Genomic DNA, 26,666 nt, shown 5'->3' on the forward strand with positions numbered 1-26,666 from the left:
TCACTGTGGGTTTTTTAGATTCATGTTGTGGGCGCGCCTGTCTCTTCCTGTAGTGGTTTCAGAAAGTTATATTTACTACACCGCGCTGGCTACCTAAGGCTTTGAACTACTAAAGAACTGCTGTAAAGAGACGTTATTACCGCCAACTCAATAGCGCTCAACTTTATCGACTTCGGAAGGATGACAGAGGGGACCGCCCTACCCTGATTCAAACATTTGAGATCATATTAACAATAGATACCGCTGTGGGTTCAGAACTCTGTGGCATCTTTTTGCCCACAAAGGAGTAAAATTCCCTTCAGGCTATTAGCTCACCTCTGCAGCGCGCACATTAACCTCATGGGCTATCATTCTTACAGAGTTAGATTGATAAGAACACAGGCAACATTCTGAAATCCTCATATGCTGGAAAGACTGACAAACAAAAACCTCCCGGCTTCAAAAATGTCCTCTTGTGAATAAATCAACTGTGCCCAAGGGTACAGAGTGGCTTGCCGTACCATTAGTGTGTACACTGATTTCTTTCGAGGTTTAAACGACTGTTAAGGAAGTTCCATTGACGGAGAGAACATCGTATTTGTTCATATTTTGTGATTCATCACAGAGAAAAGAAAAGACATGCACGTGGGACCCCTGGAAAGCAGCCCACATCTGCTTAACGCGAACCCCTCAATATGGAAAAGCAATTAGAAAGAGGGACTGGGAACCGGTGAAAGCAAAACAAAGGCAGCCAGAGTGCTTTTCCACCGCTAGGAACATGACAGAACATGGTTTATGAGTCACCCACACAGAAGTCTAGCAGGCAGAGCCGGCAGCCTGTGTGCCCAGCGATGAAGCCGTAAATACCTACTTATTAGAGCGGGGCATTCGCCCTCCCTGGGAAAGTGTGCGCCCCTTGTTTTGCCAACAGCCCGTTGTTTTTCCAGCTGCATCCTTCCCTACAAGCTCCGCGAAAGCCACAGGACTGGTGCGTCCTCTCAATGCCCAGTCCTTGCTCTCCTCATGATAGAGTTTTATGTGGACGCACTGTGCGTAAAACGTGAACGGTGATTACGTGCACGTCGAGTCGTACTTTCACGTGCAAAGGCGCACTAATACTAGGGGTAAAACATGAATCCGTCACCTTAAAACGAATTGGCTATTGTCAAAAATGTACTAGCCACATCTAGTGTTTATTAGCCCGTGGGTGCTTTTTATTATTATTATTTTATTGCAATGTATTGCAAGTGCATTAATAAGGGGTTTACTCCTAAGGAGGCGTTTATATTTTAAGGCTTCACCAGCTGTACTGTACATTTATTCCTGGCTATTATGTGTATGACTGACTTTCTGCTTGCTGATTTTGGACACAGCTTGTCTTTTAAATATTGCTTCAAAGTGAACTTTTAAGCACCTCAAACATTATATGTGAGTATTAACCAATTCGTGATAATAAAGTTACCCTGCTACAGATGATTAAATATTGAGGTGACTTCTAAATCGTCAGCAGCAATCCCACAATTCACTGAGCCATTGTGCCGTTTTGTAATATAAATGATCCTAACAGGGATGGCAAAAGCTAAACAATTTGCCACTTATAAACATTGTCATGTTGCTTTGTTAGGTGTTCATTAAAACAAAGTGCCTTTCTTTGTTAGTAGACCTGGTTGTCTGTTCTCTACAAGGGTGCCAGTTTCTGAGCTGTCCTGGTGGTGGCAGCTATGGTAAATGACACACACGAGACTACATTTTTAAAGGTTTTTTGTACAGCATCACGTGTCACCAGTGCTGCCTCGAAATAACTCAAATACTTATTGTGCAAGCGCTATATTGTTCAGCCTTCAACAGATCACAAAGCCAGCTTTGCGTGAGAGGGTACTTATAAGCCTTATATGATCTACCGTGAGTGAGTTGCCAGATGTGGTCTTTTGCCCAGGATCATACAGTTTGATCAAGTGAGGTAGCCATGATTAAAGCTCACGTTGCCGTGTTCTAATAGCCCACATTTAGCCAGAGCATCACATTTTCTACCTGTACTCCGACACTGTGAAACTATTTTTGGTCCGTACCTTAGCTGTATTCCATGGGATTGCAAACACAGTGATCGAACTAGGTCCCTCACTTTATGGTGCTTGCTCACAAACTCATAAATAATGCATTTTTAAAGCTAGTATAGAAATAGGTTTACCAGATGATTCCAAGTAATCAGCAGCACTATGTTTCAGATCCTGGCATTCCATGAACTGTAGACATCCAAAACTTTAACTGAGCATACTGTGCATAAATGCCAGTATACAATGGCTTGTGAAAGGAAATACACTATGTTTGTTAAGCTATTTTTGTAAATTATAACCCTTTGCACCACATTAGGTTCACTTTAAAACACTGAGTAAAGGACAGGAAAGATGTAAAAGAGGAATCAGGAAAGAAGAAATGAAGAGACATGATTTAGAGAATCAGGAAGGGACCTAGTAGTTGCCATGGTCTTTCTAAAATGCTAGTAACTCATCCGATGGAGCAGTAATGGAGTGGGTGCCAGATTGGAGGGAAAGCAGGAGGTTTGATGAGGGCAGTTATAAGTGACCAGTGGCATTTAACCTGTTTTTATGAACTTGCATTATTGGCAGCTGATGGAACAGAGACAACAAGAGATACAGTGATTTGCCAAGGATCACCCCACTAACTCAACTGGAAATTTTTAACCAAAGTTTAAGTTCAGTATCTAAGACACAAGACCACATCTTCTTCAATTGGTAATGACATGACCTACCTTGCGGCTTGGAGGGTTCTGTTGCATTAGGGGCTGTCATCGCAATGCAGACGTCATTCTGGGGGAACTGGTCGCACTTGAGCATCTCTGGCCAGTGGAAGCCAAAGTACTGCATGACAGGCTCACAGGAGTCCCGAACAGCCTCACACAGCCACCGGCAGGGGTAGATGGGGCGGTCCAGGCAGACAGGCGCGAAGAGGGAACACAGGAAGACCTGGGTGCCCACATGACAGTTCTTGTTGAGCAGGGGCACCCAGCTGCTGGCCTGCTGCTTCACCTCGGCCATTGTCTCGTGGTCCAGCAGGTTGGGCAGCACCATCTTATCGTAGCCCACACTGTGGCATAGGCGCAGATCCACGGGGATGTCCACGCACTGTGCCGGCTTGGTGTAGAAGCGACCACTTTGGTATGAGCCAATGTCCGACTGGAAACTTACATAGTCATACTCGGTCGCCTTGCTGCCTGCAGAGAGTCCAGATGTGCATGCCAGCAGGACCCCCAAAAGATTCCAACAGCATGCCCCCAAATTCTGCACCCGAGCCATGTTAGTGGAAAGTAGTGAACAAAAGTCTTGCGTTTTCCACTCTCCTGTCTTGCTTGACAGTTGTTTCCACTCAGAACGAAAAACAATGCCTCTGCACAGCCTGGGCTGGGTGGAAATCCGCCCTCCCCCTGTTGTTGGGGCTTTTTAACTTCGCAGTCAGCGCGATGTGACTGTTCTGTTCCCTTGAGTTGGAGTGGGGCATCCAGCTTTCACCGGTGCGTCTGTGGCACCTCCTCACAGCCCGGCATGGTGTGGAATGGCCAGGCTGCTGGTAGGACACAGCTTCTGAAGAGGGCAGCAGCCAATCAGGAGCCGGCGGTTCCCCCCGCCCCTCCCTCCCCCGCCACTTCCCTCCACCCCCTCCGGAGCAAGCATTTACAAGTGTCAGTCACACACTCAATTAGCCAATCACTTTCCCCTGTGTGGCCTCATTTTGCCTAAAGTAAACACAGGTCAACACCCCTTAAGACAAAGTGTAACAATGCTATTAACTGGAGCTTCCCCACAGAAAACACCTCACTTGAGATGAGACGGCTTTCTGTATCGAGTCTCCCGGCACTCTCTTGTATTGAAACAGCACCGACTTCAAAAGAATAATAATGCGCATATAAAAGTGTGCTACAGATGAAAAACGACCACATTGACATTTTGACTCGCTTTCGTGGAAGTCGTGTCGTTTTAAAATTACAGCAAGAAGACCCCTCACGCGGAAATAGAGCAATTTTTCATTCTCCTTATGAATAGGTCATGTGGTCGGGGCAAAACTGTGATCATGAAACCAGGAAAACGGCGTTTCCTTCTCGGATGTACTTCATCATCAAAACTGTGTGATCTCCGGCAAATCCCCGCGTGTCTCATTTCTGTCGTCTACCAAAATTCCAAATACTAATAGCAGACTGAAAATGCATCTCAGTCTCTGTAAATTAACCTACACCAGCCTGTTCATCATACAGGGCGTTCTGTTCGCGGAGTTTTCCATTCAATCAGCCAATGTTATATAGCGATAGAAAAGTGTATTATTATATGGCTCAATGCCGTTAATTAGCGTTTACCCTTTCCAAGCCCTTCCAAAGTATGGAACTAGAAAACACGAGGCACAAATGTTTGTCCAATAGCTCTCCCTTTGCATCGAGTGTGGAAGCCAAGATTAGAAATCATCTTGCTCGTTGCTGATTCACTGTACCTACCGTCTTTAACCTCTCCTGAAGCAGGCGACAGGCATTCAGTCAGAAATGAAATCGGTATGCGAGAACCTACTGGAGACAATTCAATACTAGGCAAGCAAGATTAAAAAAAATTATAAATGGAGTACATTTTCAGAGTCATACAGATCCAAAGTTGATGCCACGTTTTTATGGGGAATGACGTGCCTCTTACACTCTAAACTTTCTGGCTAAGAATCATGTGAATAAAAGTCAAGCCTCCTTCATCTTTTGAAATCTCCAAGGATGCTGATCTGAATCTCCCTATGAAACTGTTAAAGTATTTAATTTGTAAAAATACAAGTTCAGAGGCCCGAAGTTGTTCTTATAAGTCCCCTGCTGCTTCTGCATTTTGGGGCTGCCGGGTACCGAGGCTGCCTTGCCTTCCTTCTACATCCTGCTTCTTTCTTCTTCCACCCTACACTTCCTGTCGCTCTATCTTACTCATCTTTTTCATCCCTGCTTTCTCCCCTTGTCTATTTTTTCCTATCTTTCTCCTGCTCGTTCTTTCCTCCCTTGCTGCCTTCCTCTGGGTTAAAATCTAATGACGAATAGCATTGGCAAAGCCAATAGGTCTCTCCTTGTGGACCTGTTGGTTTTGCCAACGGTTTTTAGCGATGCTGTACATCACTCCCAGTGCGGAGCAGCATGGCTAAAGAGTCCAAAAAAGAAAGTCACTATACCGCCACTGTGCGTCTCATTTTGCAGGCAAGCGCGACATTCATGTCCGTGCTTGCAAAATGACACAGGCACTTTTTTTCTTACTTTTGTTAATACGAGTTGGATCGGTAAGTAAAAGATGTTTTAAAAAGAAGCATAAACCATAGGTTCTTTATTGTAGGCACGGGTGGGGTGATGCGATACAGAGGGTGCAAGTGGAGGGAAGCAGCACCTAGGCCCTGGGCGTGGTGGAGGGGGTGGGGGAAGCAACTCAGGGCAGAAGCAACTCGGAGGGCAGGGGGGACACAAGCAAAACAGACGGCAAGGGTGGGGGAAGCAGGGGGGAGGGGAAGTAATACGGATGATAGAGAAGAATGAGGAGACCATGGGGGAAAGAGAAGCACACACGGTCGAGAGGAACAGGGAGCTGTTGGGGGGAAGCCCACTGGTGAGAAAGCAATGTAAGGGGGAGAAGCACACTGGAGAGAGAGAACAACCCTGAGTGTAACGGAGGGGGAAGAGTAGTACAGGAGGGAGACAGCTAGAAAACACATGCCCTCTTATTTAGTGCTTACTCAAAAAGAAAAAAGCAATTCTTCAAAAGTGAGGACACAAGTAATGCATCCGTGCTCCAGGGGAGGGACAAATATAAGAAGAGTGAGTAAATCCCACACAACCTGATTAATAAAACCAATCAAATAAGACACTTAAACCAACCAATAATAAGCAATGGGCCACTGTAAAAAGGCATTGGTCTTTTCGCCAATGCACAGCTTGCACTGTCTGGTAAGGAAGACATAACAAGCATTGGCATAGCCAATAGGTCTCGCCTTTGGGAACTTATAAAAGTGTTTAGCCAGAGATATTGACTTTACCTATGTCTTTAACTGTGCTGTACAGAAGTCTGCAGAATACTGAAAAGTTATAATAAAGAAGTGTCAGAAGCATTTTTGTTAACTTAGATATGACCAAAAAAGCATTATGTATAACTGAACAACCATCATAAAAAAGCCGCTCGCAGCCTTGGACTAAGGAAGCTGTGGCTGGGTTCCTGTTTCTTTTCCCTTCCCCGGTTTGCCGTGCCTGACGACGGAGGACCACCTACACACGGGGATTTGACCGCTGCTGACGGGGACGGGACTGCGAGACCCAGGGTGCACAGCGCTCCGCCATCATAGCGCACCTGGTGTCTCTTACCGCCCCCAACTCCCTCTTATAAGGCACTATTATCCCCGCGCACGCAGGATGCGCGCGGGACTGAGCCCGGGGCTAAGCCCAGGCAAAGGGCAGGCCGTTTGAGGGCGTTCGAGGACCGGAGAGACCGGGACCGGGCTTCCCCCCTTGATCTGGTACCCTCGTCTCGAGGACCTCTCGCCTCCTAAAGTCTGAATTACAAACTGCCTCAGGATGACTACAAGGGAAACCCGTAGTAAAAGCAACTCTGAGGCAGCGGGGGCAGCTAAAGGTACGCTTGAAAATTACTTTGCAAAGGCGGGTTCCCAATTGATTGACGAGATCACGGTATTAGAAAGGCGTATCTCACAAGAACTAGATTGGGCAAGAAGATCTTCTATGGGACCACAGGCGCACGTTAAGTCCCCTGTTCCCAGAGTCCCCAACATATCACCCACTCCTAACACTGACCCCGACACCGAGACACCCGGTGCTACAAATTCCCCATTGAATCCAGATACACTAAACTCGACCTCACTTAGCATTACAAAGGATCTCATTGAAATTGCGGACATGAGCATGTTACACCTCCCAACGATACAACCACAGCCCAGTCCACAAACTACCACACCCCAAGTCCAACAGGTAACTATTGACAACGATACATCCAATAACTCACTGCAGGGGGCAAGAGAGGGGGCAATTCCCAAAAGGAAACCTAACGTCAAAAAAGAGGGGAAAAAAAAGACAAAAACTCCCAAATTAAATCCCATTCCCGAAGTCAATAGATCGGGTACAGCCACTACACAGATTAGGCCCATAGAGACAATACACATAACAGCCCCCGATGCTCTGCTCACAGAGACCACAGAGCACTCTATTAATTACTCTAGCGAGGATATTACTTTGGGAGACATAGGTACTCTCATTAGATCCCTACTAAGTCCTCTTGAAGCACGCCTAATTAAAATGGAAGCTAGGCTTGTAACTATAGAAAAATCGACGACCCTCAGAGGCACCCTCGTCTACAGACCCCCGGGACCACGCACACAATTCAGCGAAGACATCACAGACTTCATCAGCCCGCACGCCCTCCCCTCCACTGACTACATCCTCCTCGGGGACCTCAACTTCCACCTGGAGAACAACAAGGACCGCAACACCACCGCCCTGCTGGAAAACCTCACCAACCTCGGACTCAAGCAACTGGTCAACACCCCCACCCACTACGCCGGCCACACGCTTGATCCCGTCTTCTCTTCCAGCAAGTACATCACCTTCAGCCACGCCACCGGACTCCACTGGACCGACCACAGCTGCGTCCACTTCAGCTTCAAAAGATCCACGACCCACCACCACCCGCAACAGGTACCTCACAGGAATTGGAGCAAGATCACCGCAGACCAGCTCACCACCTCCCTCAGCCAGAGCCCACCCGCCAACACAGCGGACCCCAACGAAGCAGCCCGCAACTTCACACAGTGGCTGACCGCCTGCGCCGACGACCTCGCGCCACTAAAGAACCCTCCCAGCAGACCCAGAAGCAAGAAGGCATCCTGGTTCACCGACGACCTCAAGGACTCCAAGAAGACCTGCCGCACCCTCGAGAAAGCCTGGCTCCTCGACCGGACCACCGACAACATGACCGCCCTCAAACACGCTACCCGCAAGCACCACCAGCTCATCCGCACCACCAAGAAGAAATCCCTGAAGGAACGACTGGACAACAACGCCCACGACAGCAAAGAGCTCTTCACTATCGTCAAGGAGTTCTCCAACCCCAGCACCGGCACCAACGACATCACTCCGTCACAAGACCTCTGCGACTCCCTCGCCTCGTTCTTCCACCGCAAGATTGCCGACATCCACAACAGCTTCGGCGCCCCACCCACGCACCCAACCGTCGAACCAATGCCCCCCACCGCCACCCTTCGCACCTGGACCACGGTGACCACCGAAGACACAGCCCGCACGATGAACACCATCCACTCCGGATCACCGACCGACCCCTGCCCACACCACGTCTTCAACAAGGCCGACTCCACCATCGCACCCCAACTCCGGAACATCATCAACGCCTCCTTCAACACCGCCACCTTCCCGGAGAGCTGGAAGCACGCCGAGATCAGCGCCCTCCTGAAGAAACCTACAGCGGACCCCACCGATCTCAAAAACTTCCGCCCCATCTCGCTCCTCCCTTTTCCTGCTAAAGTCATCGAGAAGATCGTCAACAGACAGCTGACCGCCTTCCTCGAGACGAACGGATCCCTCGACCCCTCGCAGTCCGGCTTCAGAGCCAACCACAGCACCGAGACCGCCCTCATCGCAGCCACCGACGACATCCGGACCCTGCTCTACAAGGGGGAAACAGTGGCCCTCATCCTCCTGGACCTCTCCGCTGCGTTCGACACGGTCTGCCACCGCACCCTAGTCCAGCGCCTCAGCAACATCGGTATCCAAGAGAAGGCACTGGAGTGGATCATCTCGTTCCTCACCGGAAGAACACAAAGAGTCCGCCTCCCCCCGTTTCGGTCCGAGGCCACCGAAGTCATCTGCGGCGTCCCGCAAGGATCTTCACTCAGCCCCACCCTCTTCAACATCTACATGAAACCTCTCGCAGCCATCGCACGCCAGCACAACCTTAACATCATCTCTTTCGCCGACGACACCCAGCTGATCCTCTCCCTCACCAGAGACCCTGACACCGCCAGAACCTGCCTACACGAAGGGATGAAAGACGTCGCCGAGTGGATGAAGGACTGCCGCCTGAAACTGAACTCGGACAAGACGGAAGTCCTCATCCTGGGATCTTCGCCCTCCGCCTGGGACGACTCCTGGTGGCCCCCAGCCCTGGGCACCGCACCCAAGCCAACCGACCACGCACGCAACCTGGGCTTCATCCTGGACCCCTCCCTCTCGATGACCAGACAAGTCAACGCCATCTCCTCATCGTGCTTCAACACCCTGCGTATGCTTCGCAAGATCTTCCGCTGGATCCCGACCGAGACCAGGAAGACTGTCACCCAGGCACTCGTCACCAGCCGACTGGACTACGGAAACGCCCTCTACACCGGAACCACAGCCAAGCTACAGAAAAGACTCCAGCGCATCCAGAACGCCTCCGCCCGACTCATCCTGGATGTCCCCCGACGCAGCCACATCTCCAGCCACCGGAGGAACCTGCACTGGCTCCCCGTCGACAAGAGGATCACGTTCCGGCTCCTCACCCACGCACACAAGTCTCTCCACGACCTGGGCCCCAAGTACCTCAACGACCGCCTGACCTTCTACACGCCCACCTGCCAGCTACGGTCCACCAGCCTCGCCCTCGCAGCCATACCACGCATCCGAAGAGCCACCGCCGGAGGAAGATCCTTCTCTTACCTGGCTGACAAGACTTGGAACTCCCTCCCCATCCACCTTCGGCTGACCCAGGACCATCTCGCCTTCAGGAAACAACTCAAGACCTGTCTGTTCGAGCAGTAGCATACCCCTCCCCCCAAGCGCCTTGAGACCCTCCCGGGTGAGTAGTGCGCTATACAAATGGCATGATTGATTGATTGATTGAATGGTCGTACCAAATCTGACAATCCCAGCAAACATACCTTTAACAAATTAGGAAGGGAATCAAGAATAGATTATGTCTTAGTTCAACTGCCTTCATGGCACCACATAGTTGATTTTAGTGTGCTACCAAGAACTGATAGTGATTACAACGCCCTGGAATTGGACTTTGTGAACCCTGGAATGGAGGGGAGGGATCATGCACTTGGGGCGTTAAACCCCAACCCAAGCTTACGCCTTGAGAATATTAGAAAGAGAATCAGATGGGAAAAATTGGCCACCAATAGGGATAAACTATCAACCCTCTATATAAGAGTAATCCCAACACTAGAAAAAGTTGGATGCCTTAATTGGGAATCATCCACTCGGGAAACACACACAACAATGTGCTCCCTACATGAGGAACTAACTAGGAATCTGCCTACAGTTCTCTCTTCCAAGCCCCATAATAGAGGAGCTGGCCATCATCAGCCCACATGGTATAATGCTAGTTGTCGTAAGTTAAAGGGGGACCTTCTTTCTGCTATAAAAGAGGGTAAAAGTAGACCAGAGATACAGTCCAGAAGAGGGGCTTACAAGAAAATGGTCAATAGTGTCAATAGTGCCAAGATGGAATGGGATCAGAACAAATGAAAGGAACTCTCCACCTCCCTAGCTTCAAAGGACTCCCGGAAATTTTGGCGTATAGTAAATAGGGGCTGTGGAGATCTAGCTCCGGCAATAGAACCAAACATTGCCCCAAGTGCTTGGCAAGAACATTTCCAGTCGCTCTATACAGAGGAAAATGGGGCCAGAAGCTATTCTCCCCCTCCAGTTCCTAATCAACAAAGAGCGGAACTTTTCACAGGAAAGGAGGTCAGAGCAGTGATCACAGGCCTACCATCGGGCAAAGCCCCGGGTTTGGATGGTCTTCCTGGTGACCTGTTCAAACAGGACGATACAAAAGGGGATGATGGACGGAGCGTTTGAACAAATCAAACACTCACCCCCAGTCAACTGATCTGGGTTTAATCCATCACCATTCTTTAGCCCACTCAGCCACCCCATTTCAGACATGGCTATATGCAAATCAGTCTGACCCTGTGCCTCATGGGAACAGTCCAGCCCGAACTGCCAAGCCATGTCTTCCATGGACCGGAAACAAGCATCCTGGGACCGGTTTCGGATTCATAATCCTCATCAGCCAGGCTATCTTGAATCCAGTGGCCAAGTGAGCAAGGGACTCACGTCTGAGCATACCCTGCCACACTTAGGGCGAACAAAGCGATACAAAAGGGGATGATGGACGGAGCGTTTGAGCAAATCAAACACTCACCCCCAGTCAACTGATCTGGGTTTAATCCATCACCATTCTTTAGCCCACTCAGCCACCCCATTTCAGACATGGCTATATGCAAATTAGTCTGACCCTGTGCCTCATGGGAACAGTCCAGCCTGAACTGCCAAGCCATGTCTTCCATGGACCGGAAACAAGCATCCTGGGACCGGTTTCGGATTCATAATCCTCATCAGCCAGGCTATCTTGAATCCAGTGGCCAAGTGAGCAAGGGACTCACGTCTGAGCATACCCTGCCACACTTAGGGCAAACAAAGCGATACAAAAGGGGATGATGGACGGAGCGTTTGAGCAAATCAAACACTCACCCCCAGTCAACTGATCTGGGTTTAATCCATCACCATTCTTTAGCCCACTCAGCCACCCCATTTCAGACATGGCTATATGTAAATCAGTCTGACCCTGTGCCTCATGGGAACAGTCCAGCCCGAACTGCCAAGCCATGTCTTCCATGGACCGGAAACAAGCATCCTGGGACCGGTTTCGGATTCATAATCCTCATCAGCCAGTCCCTTGCTCACTTTGCCACTGGAGTCAAGCAAGCCCGGCTGAAGACGGCTGTAATGCCAGAAACCGGTCCTGGGAAGCTTGATTCCGGTCCAGGGAAGACCTGGCTTGGCAGTTCGGGCTGGACTGTTCCCATGAGGCACAGGGTCAGACTGATTTGCATATGGCCATGTCTTAACTGGGGTGGCGGAGTGAGCTAAAGAACGGTGATGGATTAAACCCAGATCAGTTGACTGGGGGTGAGTGTTTGTATTGTCAACGCTCCGTCCATCATCACCTTTGGTTTTTCTTTGTTCACCCTAAGTTGGCAGGGTATGCTCAGACGTGAGTCCCTTGCTCACTTTGCCACTGGAGTCAAGCAAGCCCGGCTGAAGACGGCTGTAATGCCAGAAACCGGTCCTGGGAAGCTTGATTCCGGTCCAGGGAAGACCTGGCTTGGCAGTTCGGGCTGGACTGTTCCCATGAGGCACAGGGTCAGACTGATTTGCATATGGCCATGTCTGAACTGGGGTGGCGGAGTGAGCTAAAGAACGGTGATGGATTAAACCCAGATCAGTTGACTGGGGGTGAGTGTTTGTATTGTCAACGCTCCGTCCATCATCACCTTTGGTTTTTCTTTGTTCGCCCTAAGTTGGCAGGGTATGCTCAGACGTGAGTCCCTTGCTCACTTTGCCACTGGAGTCAAGCAAGCCCGGCTGAAGACGGCTGTAATGCCAGAAACCGGTCCTGGGAAGCTTGATTCCGGTCCAGGGAAGACCTGGCTTGGCAGTTCGGGCTGGACTGTTCCCATGAGGCACAGGGTCAGACTGATTTGCATATGGCCATGTCTGAACTGGGGTGGCGGAGTGAGCTAAGGAACGGTGATGGATTAAACCCAGATCAGTTGACTGGGGGTGAGTGTTTGTATTGTCAACGCTCCGTCCATCATCACCTTTGGTTTTTCTCTGTTCAAACAGGAGCCTGAAGTATGGACCCCCTATCTACAGGTACTATTCAATGCTGTTCTGAGGGGCATGGATGTGCCCTCTACTTGGCTGGGAGCGGAGGTGGTCCCCATATTCAAAAAGGGTTCCCCTCTCCTCCCAGCCAACTACAGGCCCATCAGCCTCATAGACGTCACCCAGAAACTCTTCGGGAGGCTCATATTAGATCGGCTCCAGAGTTGGCTCGAGGAGCATGCTATTTTGAGCCCATATCAGGCAGGTTTTAGAACAGGGATATCAACAACTGACCAAATATTTCGTCTCAACCTCATCTACTGGAAGACCGCATTAGTCGAGAGGAGCAGCTTGTATACTGTGTTTGTGGATCTGAGAGCTGCCTTCGACTTGGTCCCCAGATCAAAATTATGGAGAGTCCTGGCTGATATGGGTGTTCCGGCAGAAATCCTATCCATCTTAATTAAACTCCACCAGAATAATTTTGCACGTGTCAGGTGTGGAAGGAATGGGGACCTTACAGACAGACTCCCCGTTGACAGAGGGGTTAGACAGGGTTTTGTGCTTGCACCGACCCTGTTCTGCCTCTTTGTGAACGGGGTGATTGCTCATCTGGCCAGGATTCCAGACATTGATGCTCCTAAGTTGGATGGCAGCAGGTTGCCCGCCATTATGTTTGCGGATGACACCCTGCTGCTATCTAAATCCCCCACGGGAATCCAAAGGGTATTGGATGGATGTCTTGATTTCTGCACAGAAAGGGGTCTTGAGATTAACACCCAAAAAACAAAATACATGGTCTTAAATCCCATTCAATCAACACGCCCAAATCCCCTGCTCGGCTCGGTCCGCCTGGAGAGGGTCAATACCTTTGAGTACTTGGGGGTAACCATAAATGAAAAAATGACCTGGGACACACACATAACCAAATCTAACTTGAAATTGGTGCAGATAGTGGGAGGCATATCAAGGATGGTCAAGAACTCGATATACCGCCCACTGAGTCCAATCATCCAAATTTATAAAGCACAGGCCCGGGGGGCAGTTACATATGGGGGCGAACTCTGGGGTCACACCACTCCCCAGAAACTGATGCTTACTGAAAACAAATTCATCAGGCAGTTGGCAGCTCTCCCCGCAAGTACACCTCTGCTCCCCCTGAGATTGGACTTGAACATCAGGCCTATCGAGGTCGAATTGGGACTGAAGCCATTAACATTTTGGCGAAGACTATGGAGTAGCATCAAACTTATCAAATACAGGACAGAGCTCCAGGAGTTTTTAAACACACCAAAAGCTAACTCCATTCCCTGGTTATCCTACATAAAAAGATCATTCGAGATACTTGGTTTACCAGAGTTATGGAATGACCCGCTAAATGCATGCACTAGGATTACACAGCAAGAACTTTCAAAGGTTTACTACATCTCAAAATTGACAATGGCCGTTAACAACACGCGGGTGGGTTCTCTAACCAATCTATTCACTCAAAGCAAAGACTTTTACTTCTTCGAGCGTGCTTTGGACGGAATGACCCCACCGCTTGCGAGGAAACTTTTTATGCAGTGGAGGTATGGAACCCTCCCTCTAAGGTCATTCACAAGCTCATGGGCCTCGCCCCCGACCACCGAGCGATGCCCGGGCTGTGATCACCATCGAGAAAATGACTCACATGTGGTATTCTTTTGCCAATCCTATCGAAAAATTAGGAAATATTGGCTTATTCCCCTCCTCAAAAATATGGGCTTCAGAACTTTTTTACCTGCATATAGAATTCTGAAAACTGATTCCTCTCCACAAACTGTTTTTGCAATGGCAAAATTCCTAACGGCAATGTGGCACGCACGTTCTCGCATCATTAAGCTGAATGTTGACTTTTAATTATGTATTACCAAATTTTACTTAACAATTTATAACTTGATTTATTCATCTAAAGACCAACTTTTAATTCTCATTGTGTAAGTGTATATATTTTGCTGTTTATAATGAGTGTTTATCTTTTATGATCTAATTGGTCGAAATAAAGATTTTTGAATGAAGTATTAAAAATAATGTCTTGAGTTTTTTTGTCCTTTCAATGCTGGCAACTTGTACCTGCCTGTCCCAGTGGTTGCTTGTTGTGGGTTTTTTGTTATGGGGACATAAATAACAGGAGGGTGAAGATCAGTCAGTCAGTTAGTTAGTCAGTTAATGAGAGTGAGTGAGAGAGTCAGTGAGATAGAGTCAGTCAGTGAGAGAGTGGGAGCATCAGTCAGTCAGTCAGTGAGTGTGAGAGGGTCAGTCAGTGAGAGAGTGAGAGTCAGTGAGAGAGAGAGTCAGACAGTGAGGGTGAGAGAGTCAGTCAGTCAGTGAGAGTGAGAGTCAGTCAGTGAGAGTGAATGAGAGTGAGAGAGTGAGTCAGTCAGTGAGTGAAAGAAAGTGAGTCAGTGAGATAATCAGTCAGTGAGAGTGAGTCAGTCTTTTAGAGAGAGTCAGTCAGTCTTTTAGCGAGGGTCAGTCGGTCAGTGAGAGAGAGTCAGTGAGAGAGAGTCAGTCAGTGAGAGAGAGTCAGTGAGAGAGAGTCAGTCAGTGAGAGAGACTCAGTCAGTGAGAGAGAGTAAATCAGTCAGTGAGAGTGAGTCAGTCAGTCAGTGAGAGAGAGTGGGAGAGTCAGTCAGTGAGAGAGTCTCAGTGAGAGTGAGTGAGTCAGTCAGTCAATGAGTGAGTCAGTCAGTCAGTGAGAGAGAGTGGGAGAGTTAGTCAGTGAAGAGAGTGAGAGAGTCTGTCGGTGAGAGTGAGTCCGTCAGTGAGAGTCTATGAGAGTCTGCCAGTGAGAGTGAGTCAGTGAGAGTGAGTCAGTAAGAGTGAGCCAGTCAGTCTGTCAGTGAGAGTGAGTCAGTGAGTCTGTCAGTGAGAGTGAGTCTGTCCGTGAGAGTGAGTGGGAGAGTCTGTCAGTGAGAGAGTGAGAGAGCCTGTCAGTGAGTGAGTCTGTCAGTGAGAGTCTGTCAGTGAGAGTCTGTCAGTGAGAGGCTGTGCGAGTCTGTCAGTGAGAGAGAGTCAGTGCGAGTCTGTCAGGGAGAGAGTCAGTGAGAAAGAGTCAGTGAGAGAGAGTGAGTCAGTGAGTGAGTCAGTGAGAATGAGTCAGCGAGAGTCTGTCAGTGAGAATGAGTCAGTCAGTCACTGAGAGAGAGTGGGAGAGTCTGTCAGTGAGAGTGAGTCTGTCAGTGAGAGTCTGCCAATGAGTCTGTCAGTGAGAGTCTGTGAGAGTCGTTGAGTGAGAGTCTGTGAGAGTCTGTGAGTGAGAATCTGCCAGTGAGAATCTGTCAGTATGAGTGAGTCAGTGGGAGTGAGTCAGTCAGTCTGTCAGTGAGAGTGAGTCAGTCAGTCTGTCGGTGAGAGTGAATCAGTCAGTCTGTCAGTGAGAGAGAGTGGGAGAGTCTGTCAGTGAGAGAGAGTGAGAGAGTCTGTCAGTGAGAGTCTGTCAGTGAGAGTGAGTCAGTCAGTGAGAGTGAGTCAGTCAGTCAGTGAGAGAGTGAGTCAGTGAGAGAGTGAGAGTGAGTCAGTGAGAGTGAGTCTGTGAGAGGGAGTCAGTCAGTCAGTCGGTGAGACTGAGTGAGTCAGTCAATCAGTGAGAGTGAGTGAGTCAGTCAGTGGGTGAGAGTGAGTGGGAGAGGCAGTGAGTGAGTGAGTGGGAGAGTCAGTCAGTGAGTGGGAGAGAGTGGGAGAGGCTGTCAGTGAGAGTGAGTGGGTCAGTCAGTGAGAGAGAGTGGGAGAGTCTGTCAGTGAGAGAGGGGGAGAGTCAGTGAGAGTCTGTCAGTGAGAGTGAGTCAGTGAGAGTCAGTCAATCAGTCAGTGAGAGTGAGTCAGTCAGTGAGAGTGAGTCAGTCAGTGAGAGTGAGTGAATCCGTGAGTGAGCCAGTCAGTGAGTGAGAGAGAGTGGGAAAGTCAGTCAGTGAGTGAGAGATAGTGGGAGAGTCTGTCAGTGAGAGTCTATCAGTGAGAGTCTGTCAGTGAAAGTGAGTGAGTGAGTCAGTCAGTTAGTGAGAGAGTCTGTCAGTGAGAGTGAGTCAGTGAGAGTCTGTCAGTGAGAGTGAGTGAGTTAGTCTGTCAGTTAAAGTCTGTCAGTGAGAGTCTATCAGTGAGAGGGAGTGAGTGAGTGAGAGAGTGGGAGAGTCAGTCAGTGAGAGAGTGAGAGTGGGAGAGTCTGTCAGTGAGAGTGAGAAAGTCAGTGTGAGTGAGTCAGTGAGAGTGAGAGTGAGTGTGAGTGAGAGAGTCTGTGAGTGAGAGTCAGTGAGAGTGTGAGTGAGAGTGTCGGTGAGAGTTTGAGAGTGAGAGTCTGTGAGAGTGTCAGTGAGAGTTTGAGAGAGTGAGAGTCTGTGAGAGTGTTGGTGAGAGTGTGATAGTCAGTAAGAGTGAGTCAGCCATTAATGCAAGGCATTTGCAGTTAGGGTGAGTAATCTAAAGCTCAACTTTCATTGTGACAATGGTTCGAGTGTAAAACTTGCACATGTTTGCGGAGTTTAACGATTCGTGGCTATTCGTAATGCTCTGAGGATACTACATCTAGGACCTGGAGGGATCCCTGAGCTGGTGATGGCCGTGGAGGTAGAGGGCCAGGTGAGGGTGGGTGAAGGAAGCATGCTGGAGCCTGGGGCTGTTCTGAGCTCATGCTGAGTGTCAACTATAGGAAGGTGGGTAGCTTGGCATTGTAGGACATGGAGGCTCGGGTGTAGGGGAGTTTGTAAATGGAGGAGAGTAGTCATCAGTTCAGTGCTGTGGGAGATTGACTGAAGTAGTGGGAGACGGCCAGTCTGAGGTGCACCCCAAAGTGACCCCCTGAGTAGAGTCGTCTTCCACAAAGAAACTCACTGCTGCAGGTGTAATAAAGGTGGCGCCCGTGATCAAAGGGAGGCCACCAACTTATCCCTGGTGCTGCGGGATGTAGCCAGGAGGCATTCAGGGTAATGGAGGAGGGAAGGGGGGCCGGCCGATCAATTCACAGGTCCCACCACAGCAGCAGTAAAAGAAGAAGGCACCAGCTCATTGAAACTAATCCCCACACCCGCGAGTAGAAGAGGACAGTCTAAGTGCTCTGGGAAGTGCCAAATGTCCATGCTCCATCCGCCGCCACTGTATATGCGGCGGGTTGTGGGGGAGGGTCTCTTAGGTCTATGGGCCCCCCAAAGTATTCTGCCATCAAGGGGGCACTTCCCTCATAAAACATACCACTACGGCCCCTGGTGCTATTAGGGCAGCCTCCTTGATCATAGTGGGGCCTCCATCTTGGCTCTGTCGTGAGTGTATGAGTCGGCATAATCAGTGTTCCCCGGCTGTGCGTCTCACTCCCGGGGTTCTTTATGAGCACCGTCGGTGTCTCTGAAATATTGGCTGCCTCTCTCGTAGAAGTGGGGAGGCAATGGCTGCTGGGTGAGGCCAGGGATATTGCGGTTGGCGAGGAGCTTTATCGCTGCCGCCGGCGTTCCGTCGCAACCCAGAACCAGAACCGGAGAATTCTCTATATTTACACTAAGCACTTTTCAGTAAGTTGTGCTTTTTGGAGTTAGTTATATGGTTATTTAAACCTCTAAGAACACATAGTTTTTGTGATATTATTTTTATGTTACATACTAAGAAGCTGTATCAACACAGAGGTTTACTTCAGGAAATATCACTGGGGCCAATAGAATTATGGGTTGGTGCAAATATAGTGTTTTCCACATAATGATGCATTTACTGCATTTGCTGCATAATGCACAATGTGCTTCATAATTTGAAGATTTCAACAAAAACATTGTTTCTAGTTGAAATGGACCAACAATTGCACATGAAATACAACAATTAGTGCCGCACAATAGAATTCAATTTGCAAAGTTTACCTAGTCTCCTTGCAGGTGATGATTAAGGTGTTCAAGTATTGAAATTATGCCACTTCAGCATTCTACATAGGGGTAGCATGAGCTATACAATTTTTGCACAGAAAATACTAACCTGAGTTAAGATAATAAATTAGTGAAACAGATCTGCCACAGTTGGTGCCACAATAAGCAGCATAATTTAGTCAACCCAGCCACATGCTTTGGTCCTACATTGCCACATAATTACAGTGGCCATACATTTGGCTGAGAAACACCACATATAGTTAATGATGGAATATCCCCCCAAAGTTAATCCATAATGATTTAAAAAAACATTTTTATTAAGCCATTCATTATGCTTTAATTTCTGATTGCTAATGTTACTCAATCTGGTAGGCTCAGCAGGCTTTTGTGGAATTTAAACTAGTGAACTTCAAATCGCAGAGGAGTATTTATCTCACTGAGCTTTCCTGCTAGCATTTACTAACTGTTTTATATAGAATATTTAGAATAGTGCTGTCTGACATAGCTACTAAAAGGTGAGATACATGCCAGATGTTCATGTAACCACTGACTGTGAAATGAGTTCTATTTATATCCATTGTATTTAAATTATGTGGTGTTCTTAAAATGTGGTACAGATCTTGGCCTCCTGGGGCCACCTTACATTTCCCCAGTTTTAAAACGCACAGAACTTGTCTGGAAAGATTTTAGCTACAGGCGCCCAAATAGACAGAGCCTTCATTTATTGTTTTACTTCCAGCAATGTTTAATTTCTTTTGTATTCTACAAAAGTTTCGCTTACTTGAAAAATGCTGTTATTTTTGGTTCTTGCTCAGTTCAAACATGAGCAGAGAGGGAAAAAACATAACCCCTACAAGGCATTAGAGTTGATTTAATTCCAGCGGGGTTTTAAAGCACAGAAACTGGACTTGGGCAGGGATGCATTAAACCATGGTTTATGTTAAGTGTTCTTTTTGTGGCTGCTAATAAAGACCTGACTCACAAAGTGTTCTGTGTGAATAGGTCTGTCTTACTTCTGACTTAGGTCTGATTTACTCCTGAATTTCAATGAGTGAGATACGCTTATGGAAAAAAGATTTGTAAATTAGGCTGTCAACTCATATCGAACAGGGGGTACAACATAGGTCTAGAAAGGTCGGATCCCAGCCGGGTTTCAAAAATATATATTTAAAAATCATTTATATAGAATTTTTATATTGAACTTTTTGCATAGAATATGGCTATTCGGATAATCTGGCACAAAGTGTATCCAGCCCTCCAGAATTTACTTTGGACACCCTTATGCAAAACAATAGCGGTCCTAGTGAAAATCTAAAGGCCTGGCAATTATGTCAGCACTTTTAATGACAAACACTGTTGGAGATGCGAACTAATTAAATAGGCACACATAAACACATGCAACAAAGCCGACATTCCTGAATGGATTCGTGTTCTGTCTAAAAAGAAAATATTTGGTGGTTTTGTTTAGGTAAGTAGCTTTGAAACATACACAAGTGTCACGGCACCTTATAAATGACGGAGAAATCACGTGCACGTGCCAGAGCTCTTATGTCAGATTGTAAGTGATGAAGAACTGGTTGAAGTCGGGTGGAGTAGAGTGGACCGAGAACATCTAGTCCCAGAGGAGCAGGGTACTGCATGGTCTATAATGTGTAGCTCTCAACCGGTCCCATGTCTTCCGGATGTCCTTATGTCAGTGCTGCTTTTTCAGTCAACAGCACTATTCATGTTGGGCCTTGCAGGTTAGCTACTCTCATTCTGTGGACACCTCCGCTCATGTGACCTGGGACATAGTTTCCAGTTCTGTGCTTTTTTGTGGCACAAAAAATGCATTCTGAATGTTGTCAAGTTTGCTTCCGTTGTGTTCCATTATGTTAATTAGACTAACAATCTGAATGCCAATAATTTGTAGGGTTTAAAGCCCAGGACTGGAACGAATGTCTGTAAAGGCATGGAGTAAGGTAGCCTAGATAAAAACTGCACAACTTGAGATTTCTATTGTGAAGTCAGAGGTTTCTATTCCATTGAAAGATAACTGATTGAGTTTCTTTATGTCAACTACTAATGGGTTCCAACAAAACACAAGCTAAAAATGAATTATGGATAAGCCAAAGATCTCCAATCTCACATCTCAGCGTAGTAACTTTCCATGGTGGGACTCGTTTGGAAGATATTTGGAAGGTATTTTAGAAAACTCATTTGGAACTTGCCAACCCTTCTAACTACCCCTCCCCCAAGACTCCCAACGTAAACGACAGACGTAAAACTGTCAGCAAAACAGCACTGAGACAAAGAGGCGCAATTCAGATTCTCCAATGCCAAAAAAGAGCAAAAAGTGAATGTAAGCATTTGCTATTAGCATGCAGGATGGACTTTCTTGACAGTTAAACTGAGTCACATGCACATTTTTCCTTCACATAGCTTAGTTTCAGGTAGTTTTGATCGTTTGAAACTAATTGTAATATTCGTTTTCTGAAGCTATGCTCCACTTCGAATATCCTCGCACGATCAAACGAAAGCATGTTATAGCATGTCTATTTGCCCACCTCCTTTGCTATTCTAGCCTTACGGCTGCAAGTGTCTTAATGGGGAAATATTTAGTCCCCCAGGGGGTATCCCATTATGCCCACAAAGGGGAAGGCAGCCGCATCAATTAAAGAGAAGCTCTGCCCACACCCTCATGCCCCCCCCCCCCGGCCCCCCACCACCTGCAATGATTTGTTGATTGGTTTATCCAGAGCACGCCTCAAATTCAATCACATTCAGGTTGACAGGGATTACTGCAGAGATCCATAATGGCATTTTTGTTGACAAATCCCAGAAAACACAATAAACCATTAGTGGTGGACGCAGGAGGCACATCACTTCTACAGGTTGAACAGGGTAGGTGGAGTCAGTGCTGGAAAGTAAGCAGAGAAAACGGACTGTGCGACGTCCGTCTTCAACTAGGCTCCATGTTCAATCAAAGAATATGGGGCCTCGCAAGATCCTTACGTCCCGGTGAACATGATCATGCACACTCTCTGCCACTCTCTCACTAGAGGTCTAGATGCCAAGGGTCGGAATAAACAACAGCCGCAGGAGCGCAGAAAAGCGTTTGCCTCATTTTGCAGTCCAAGGAACTTTCAACTACAGGAGTGGCAAAAGCTTACAAGATTGCTTCTTCAATATGTATTACGTCTGTGAACATATCGAGAGTGGAATGGACAAGTATGTAGTACTTAATTTATATTAAAAAAAATGCCAGGGCCTTCATCAGGAGGCCACTGCCGCTGCTCGCACTACTCATTGCTTCTCCCAGCGCTGCTAACAAGAATTTCTAATCATCACACTCCTCAAGTGTGACAATTCAGTCTAGTAGGCCCCTGAAGCTAAAAGAATGGCTTGGGCTGCAGACAATAGCCATTTTCAATGTATATTCATTTAATAAACAACTGATGTTGTGCTCACCTTTAAATTAGACAGGCAAAGCCACCACGTGGCAGACTGTTACAAGCTTGGTGTTGACAATTAAGCAGTGGTGCCGAGCACGGAAACCACTGCTCAAATTAAGCACTGCAAGTATGCCTGTGAGCCTGTACACAATTACAGGCAAAGGAGATGACTGTGCTAGGGGGACACACTGAACTGTGTGCTACTTAGGAAGTGGAGAAATGTTAGAGCGCTGCTGGCGGTGCACTTTGTGTGTGGCACAGAGGATCCCAGGGACAGCTCCCATGGGTGTAGAGGCAATGATTGCTCCTCCTGAGGACAGGTCCCTGCTCCCTGGAAAGCCAGAAGGGACTTTGCCTGAAGTGAAATATAGAGCAATGATTGAATAGCATCTATTTTACTAGCTGCCGTACTCTCTCCGGTGTATTTACCGTAGATCAAGCTGCTGGAGAGAACACACAATCCTGGTCAGCAGTGTGTGAACCCTATATGTTTGCCCGCTAGTACAATAAGCATTTGCAATGCAATAGGTCTCACATTCATCTGAGTTTGAGTGCTTGGCATTGTAAATGTCAATGCCTTTTATTTATGTTTTGGGTTTTAAAACATAAATAAAAGTTCTTGTCATTTACAATAGCTTACACACTCTCGCAAATGCGAGACCTATTGCATTGCAATAAAGGGCCTTCTCTACCGCTTGTTAGATTATAAATATCAGAGGATGAGACCGGCCTGTGACATCCTCAAAGTAGTGATAAATAGTACCGTGAAGATGTGTAAGTATTGTAAATTACACACTAACAAAGCGCTCCAACACCTTTCTCTCTGTGATTACACTGTGCACCTCAGGAGGAAGAGTAGGAGGGAGGGGCTAATTTCTTCCCTCTCCATGATTGGAGTGTGCAGTGTGGCATTGCGTAATGTCATTGCTATTTTTGGCCTAATAAAACACACTCCAGCTGTAGAAGGGCCCTGGCTTCACCTCCTGGTGCAGGGCGGGCTGTGCTTAATGGCAGGCATGGAGGGAGGGATGGTCTTGGCTGCAGCTCTGGCCTCGTACAATGCCCCTGCTATTACTAGTGAGTGAGAGGCACTGAGGTGGTAGTATTGGTGGTGGTATTGGTATTGGTGATGGTGTTGGTATTGGTGGTGGTGTTGGTGATGGTGGTGGTACCATGGTATTGGTGGTGGTGGTGGTATTGGTGTCGGTGGTGGTGGTATTGGTGGTATTGGTGGTGGTAGAATTGGTGGTGCTGGTATTGGTGGTATTGGTAGTGGTGGTATTGGTGGTGGTGGTATTGGTGGTGGCATTGGTGGAATTGGTGGTGGTGGTGGTATTGATATTGGTGGTGGTGGTACTTGTATTGGCTGTGCTGTTATTGATGGTGGTGGGATTGGTATTAGTGGTATTGGTGGTGGTGGTATTGGTGGTGGTGGATTGGCATCGGTGGTGGTAATGGTGGTGGTTGTGGTATTGGCGATGTTGGTGTTATTGGTGGTGGTGGTGGTGGTGGTGGTATTAGTGGTGGTGGTATTGATATTGGTGGTTTTGGTGATGGCGGTATTGGCAGAGGTGGCAATTGTGGTGGTGGTATTGGTGGTGGTGGTGGTGGTATTGGTGTTGGTGATATTGGGGTGGTGTTGGTGGTGGTGGTATTGGTGGTGGTGGTATTAGTGGTGGTGGGGGTGGTGGTGGTGTTGGTGGTATTTGTGATGGTATTGTTGGTGGTATTGGTGTTGTTTGTGCTGTTGATGGTGATGGTATTGGTGGTGGTATTGGTGGTGGTTGCATTTGTGGTATTGGCATTGTTGGTGGTATTGGTGGCATTGGTTGCATTGGTATTGGTGGTGGTATTGTTGGAGGTGGTGGTATTGTTGGTGGTTTTGGTGATATTGGTGGTGGTGGTATTGATGGTTCCGGTATTGGTGGTGGTGGTGGTATTGGTATTAGTGGTGGTGGTGGTATTGGTGGTGATTGTATTGTTATTGGAGGTGGTAGTTTTGAGATTGGTGGTGGTATTGGTGGTGGTGGTATTGGTGGAATTGGTGGTGGTGGTATTGTTTGTTGTACTGGTGGTGGTGGTATTTGTGGTATTATTGGTGGTGGTTGCATTGGTGGTGGTGGTGGTATTAGTTGTGATAGTATTGGTGGTGGTGGTATGGGTGGTGGTGGTGTATTGGTGGTGATGGTATTGGTGGTGATGGTATTGGTGGTGGTATTGGTGGTGGTGGTATTGGATTTGTGGTGATGGTATTGGTGGTGGTATTGATGGTATTGGTATTGGTGGGATTGGCATTGGTGGTGTTGGTATTGGTGGTATTATTGGTGGTGGTGGTGGTATTGGTGGTGATTGTATTATTATTGGAGGTGGTAGTTTTGAGATTGGTGGTGGTATTGGTGGTATTGGTGGTGGTGTTATTGGTGGAATTGGTGGTGGTGGTATTGTTTGTTGTACTGGTGGTGGTGGTATTTGTGGTACTATTGGTGGTGGTGGCATTGGTGGTGGTGGTATTGGTGGTGATAGTATTGGTGGTGGTGGTATGGATGGTGGTGGTGTATTGGTGGTGATGGTATTGGTGGTGATGGCATTGGTGGTGGTATTGGTGGTGGTATTGGTGGTGGTGGTATTGGATTTGTGGTGATGGTATTGGTGGTGGTATTGGTGGTATTGGTATTGGTGGTGGTGGTATTGGTATTGGGGTGGTGGTATTGGTGGTGGCATTGGTGGTGTTGGTATTGGTATTGGTGGTAGTGGTATTGCTGGTAGTGGTATTAGTGGTGGTGGTATTGGTGGAATTGGTGGTGGTGGCATTGGTGGTGGTGGTATTGTTGGTGGTTATGGTATTGTTGCTGGTATTTGTTGTGGTGGTATTGGTGGTGGTAGTGGTATTGGTGGTGGTATTTGTGATGGTATTGGTTGGATTGGTGGTGGTGGTATTGGTGTTATTGCTATTGGTGGTGGTATTGGTGGTGGCGGTATTGGTGGTGTTATTGGTGGTGGTGGTATTGGTGGTATTGGTATTGTTGGTGGTATTGGTGGTGGTGGTATTGTTGGTGATATTGGTGGTAGTATTGGTGATGCTGGTATTAGTGGTGGTATTGGTGGTGGTGGTATTGGTATTGGTGTTGGGGGTATTGGTGGTATTTGTGGCGGTGGTATTGGTATTGGTGGTGGTGGTATTGGTAGTGGTATTGGTGGTGGTGGTATTAGTATTGGTGTTGGTGGTATTGGTATTGGTGGTGGTGATATTGGTGGTGGTATTGTTGTTGTTGGTGGTGGTGGGATTGTTGGTGGTGGTATTGGTGGTGGTGGTATTGGTGTTGGTGGTGGCGGTATTGGTGGTGGTGGTATTGGTATGGGCAGTGGTATCGGTATTGGTAGTGGTGGTATCGGTGGGGGTGGTATTGGTGGTGGTGGTGGTGGTATTGGTGGTACTGCTGGTTGTGATATTGGCAGTGGTCTTGGTGGTGGTGATATTGGTGGTGGTGGTGGTATTGGTGGTGGTGTTACTGGTGGTGGTATTGAGGGTGGTGGTATTGGTGGTGGTGGTATTGGTATTGATGGTATTGATTGTTTTTGTGGTGGTGGTGGTATTGGTGGTTGTGGTATTGGGGTTTGGTATTGGTATTGGGGTTTGGTACTATTGGTATTGTGGTGATGGTATTGGTGGTGGTGGTATTGGTATTGGTGGTGTCTGTGGTGGTGGTATTGGTATTGGCAGTGGTGGTATTGAGGGTGGTGGAGGTATTTGTGGAATTGGTGGTGGTGGCATTGGTGGTGGTGGTATTTGTGGTGTTGGTGGCATTGATGGTATGGTTGGTGGTATTGGTGGTGGTGATGGTATTGGTGGTGATGGTGGCATTGGTGGTGGTATTGGTTGTGGTGGTATTGGTGGTGGTATTGGTGGTGGTGGTTGTATTGGTGCTGGTGGTATTGGTGGTGGTGGTGGTATTTGTGGTATTGGTATTGATGGTGGTATTATTGGATTTGTGGTGGTGGTATAGGTGGTAGTGGCATTGGGGGTGGATGTATTTGTATTTGCAGTAGTATTGGTGGTGGTGGTGGTGGTATTGGTGGCAATGGTATTGGTGGTGGTGTTATTAGTGGTGGTGGTGTTGGTGGAATTGGTGGTGGTGGTTTTGGTGGCAGTGGTATTGTTGGTGGTAGTGGTATTGGTGCTGGTATTGGTGGTGGTGGTATTGGTGGTGGTGGTTGTATTGGTGGTGGTGGTATTGGTGGTGTTGGTATTGGTGGTGGTAGTATTATTATTGGAGGTGGTAGTTTTGAGATTGGTGGTGGTATTGGTGGTGGTGGTATTGGTGGTATTGGTGGTGGTGGTGGTATTGGTGGAATTGGTGGTGGTGGTATTGTTTGTTGTACTGGTGATGGTGGTATTTGTGGTATTATTGGTGGTGGTGGCATTGGTGGTGGTGGTATTGGTGGTGATAGTATTGGTGGTGGTGGTATGGGTGTTGGTGGTGGTGTATTGGTGGTGATGGTATTGGTGGTGATGGCATTGGTGGTGGTATTGGTGGTGGTATTGGTGGTGGTGGTATTGGATTGTGGTGATGGTATTGGTGGTGGTATTGGTGGGATTGGTATTGGTGGGATTGGTATTGGTGGTGGTGGTATTGGTATTGGGGTCGTGGTATTGGTGGTGGCATTGGTGGTGTTGGTATTGGTATTGGTGGTAGTGGTATT

The 26,666-nt window shown here is 47.8% G+C and overlaps 1 protein-coding gene across 1 annotated transcript in view; it reads right to left on the reverse strand.

Annotated features, from left to right (window-relative positions):
- Positions 1–3,607, reverse strand: part of SFRP1 (secreted frizzled related protein 1) — a 167,314-nt gene extending 163,707 nt beyond the window's left edge. The window contains exon 1 of the mRNA XM_078666551.1: positions 2,750–3,607. Within this exon, the coding sequence (XP_078522677.1) occupies positions 2,750–3,293 (544 nt within the window). The 5' untranslated portion in view covers positions 3,294–3,607. The remainder of the gene's footprint in view (positions 1–2,749) is intronic.
- Positions 3,608–26,666: the final 23,059 nt, after the last annotated feature.

The sequence above is a fragment of the Lissotriton helveticus genome, chromosome 11, assembly GCF_964261635.1.
Source record: "Lissotriton helveticus chromosome 11, aLisHel1.1, whole genome shotgun sequence".
Lineage (NCBI taxonomy): Eukaryota > Metazoa > Chordata > Amphibia > Caudata > Salamandridae > Lissotriton > Lissotriton helveticus.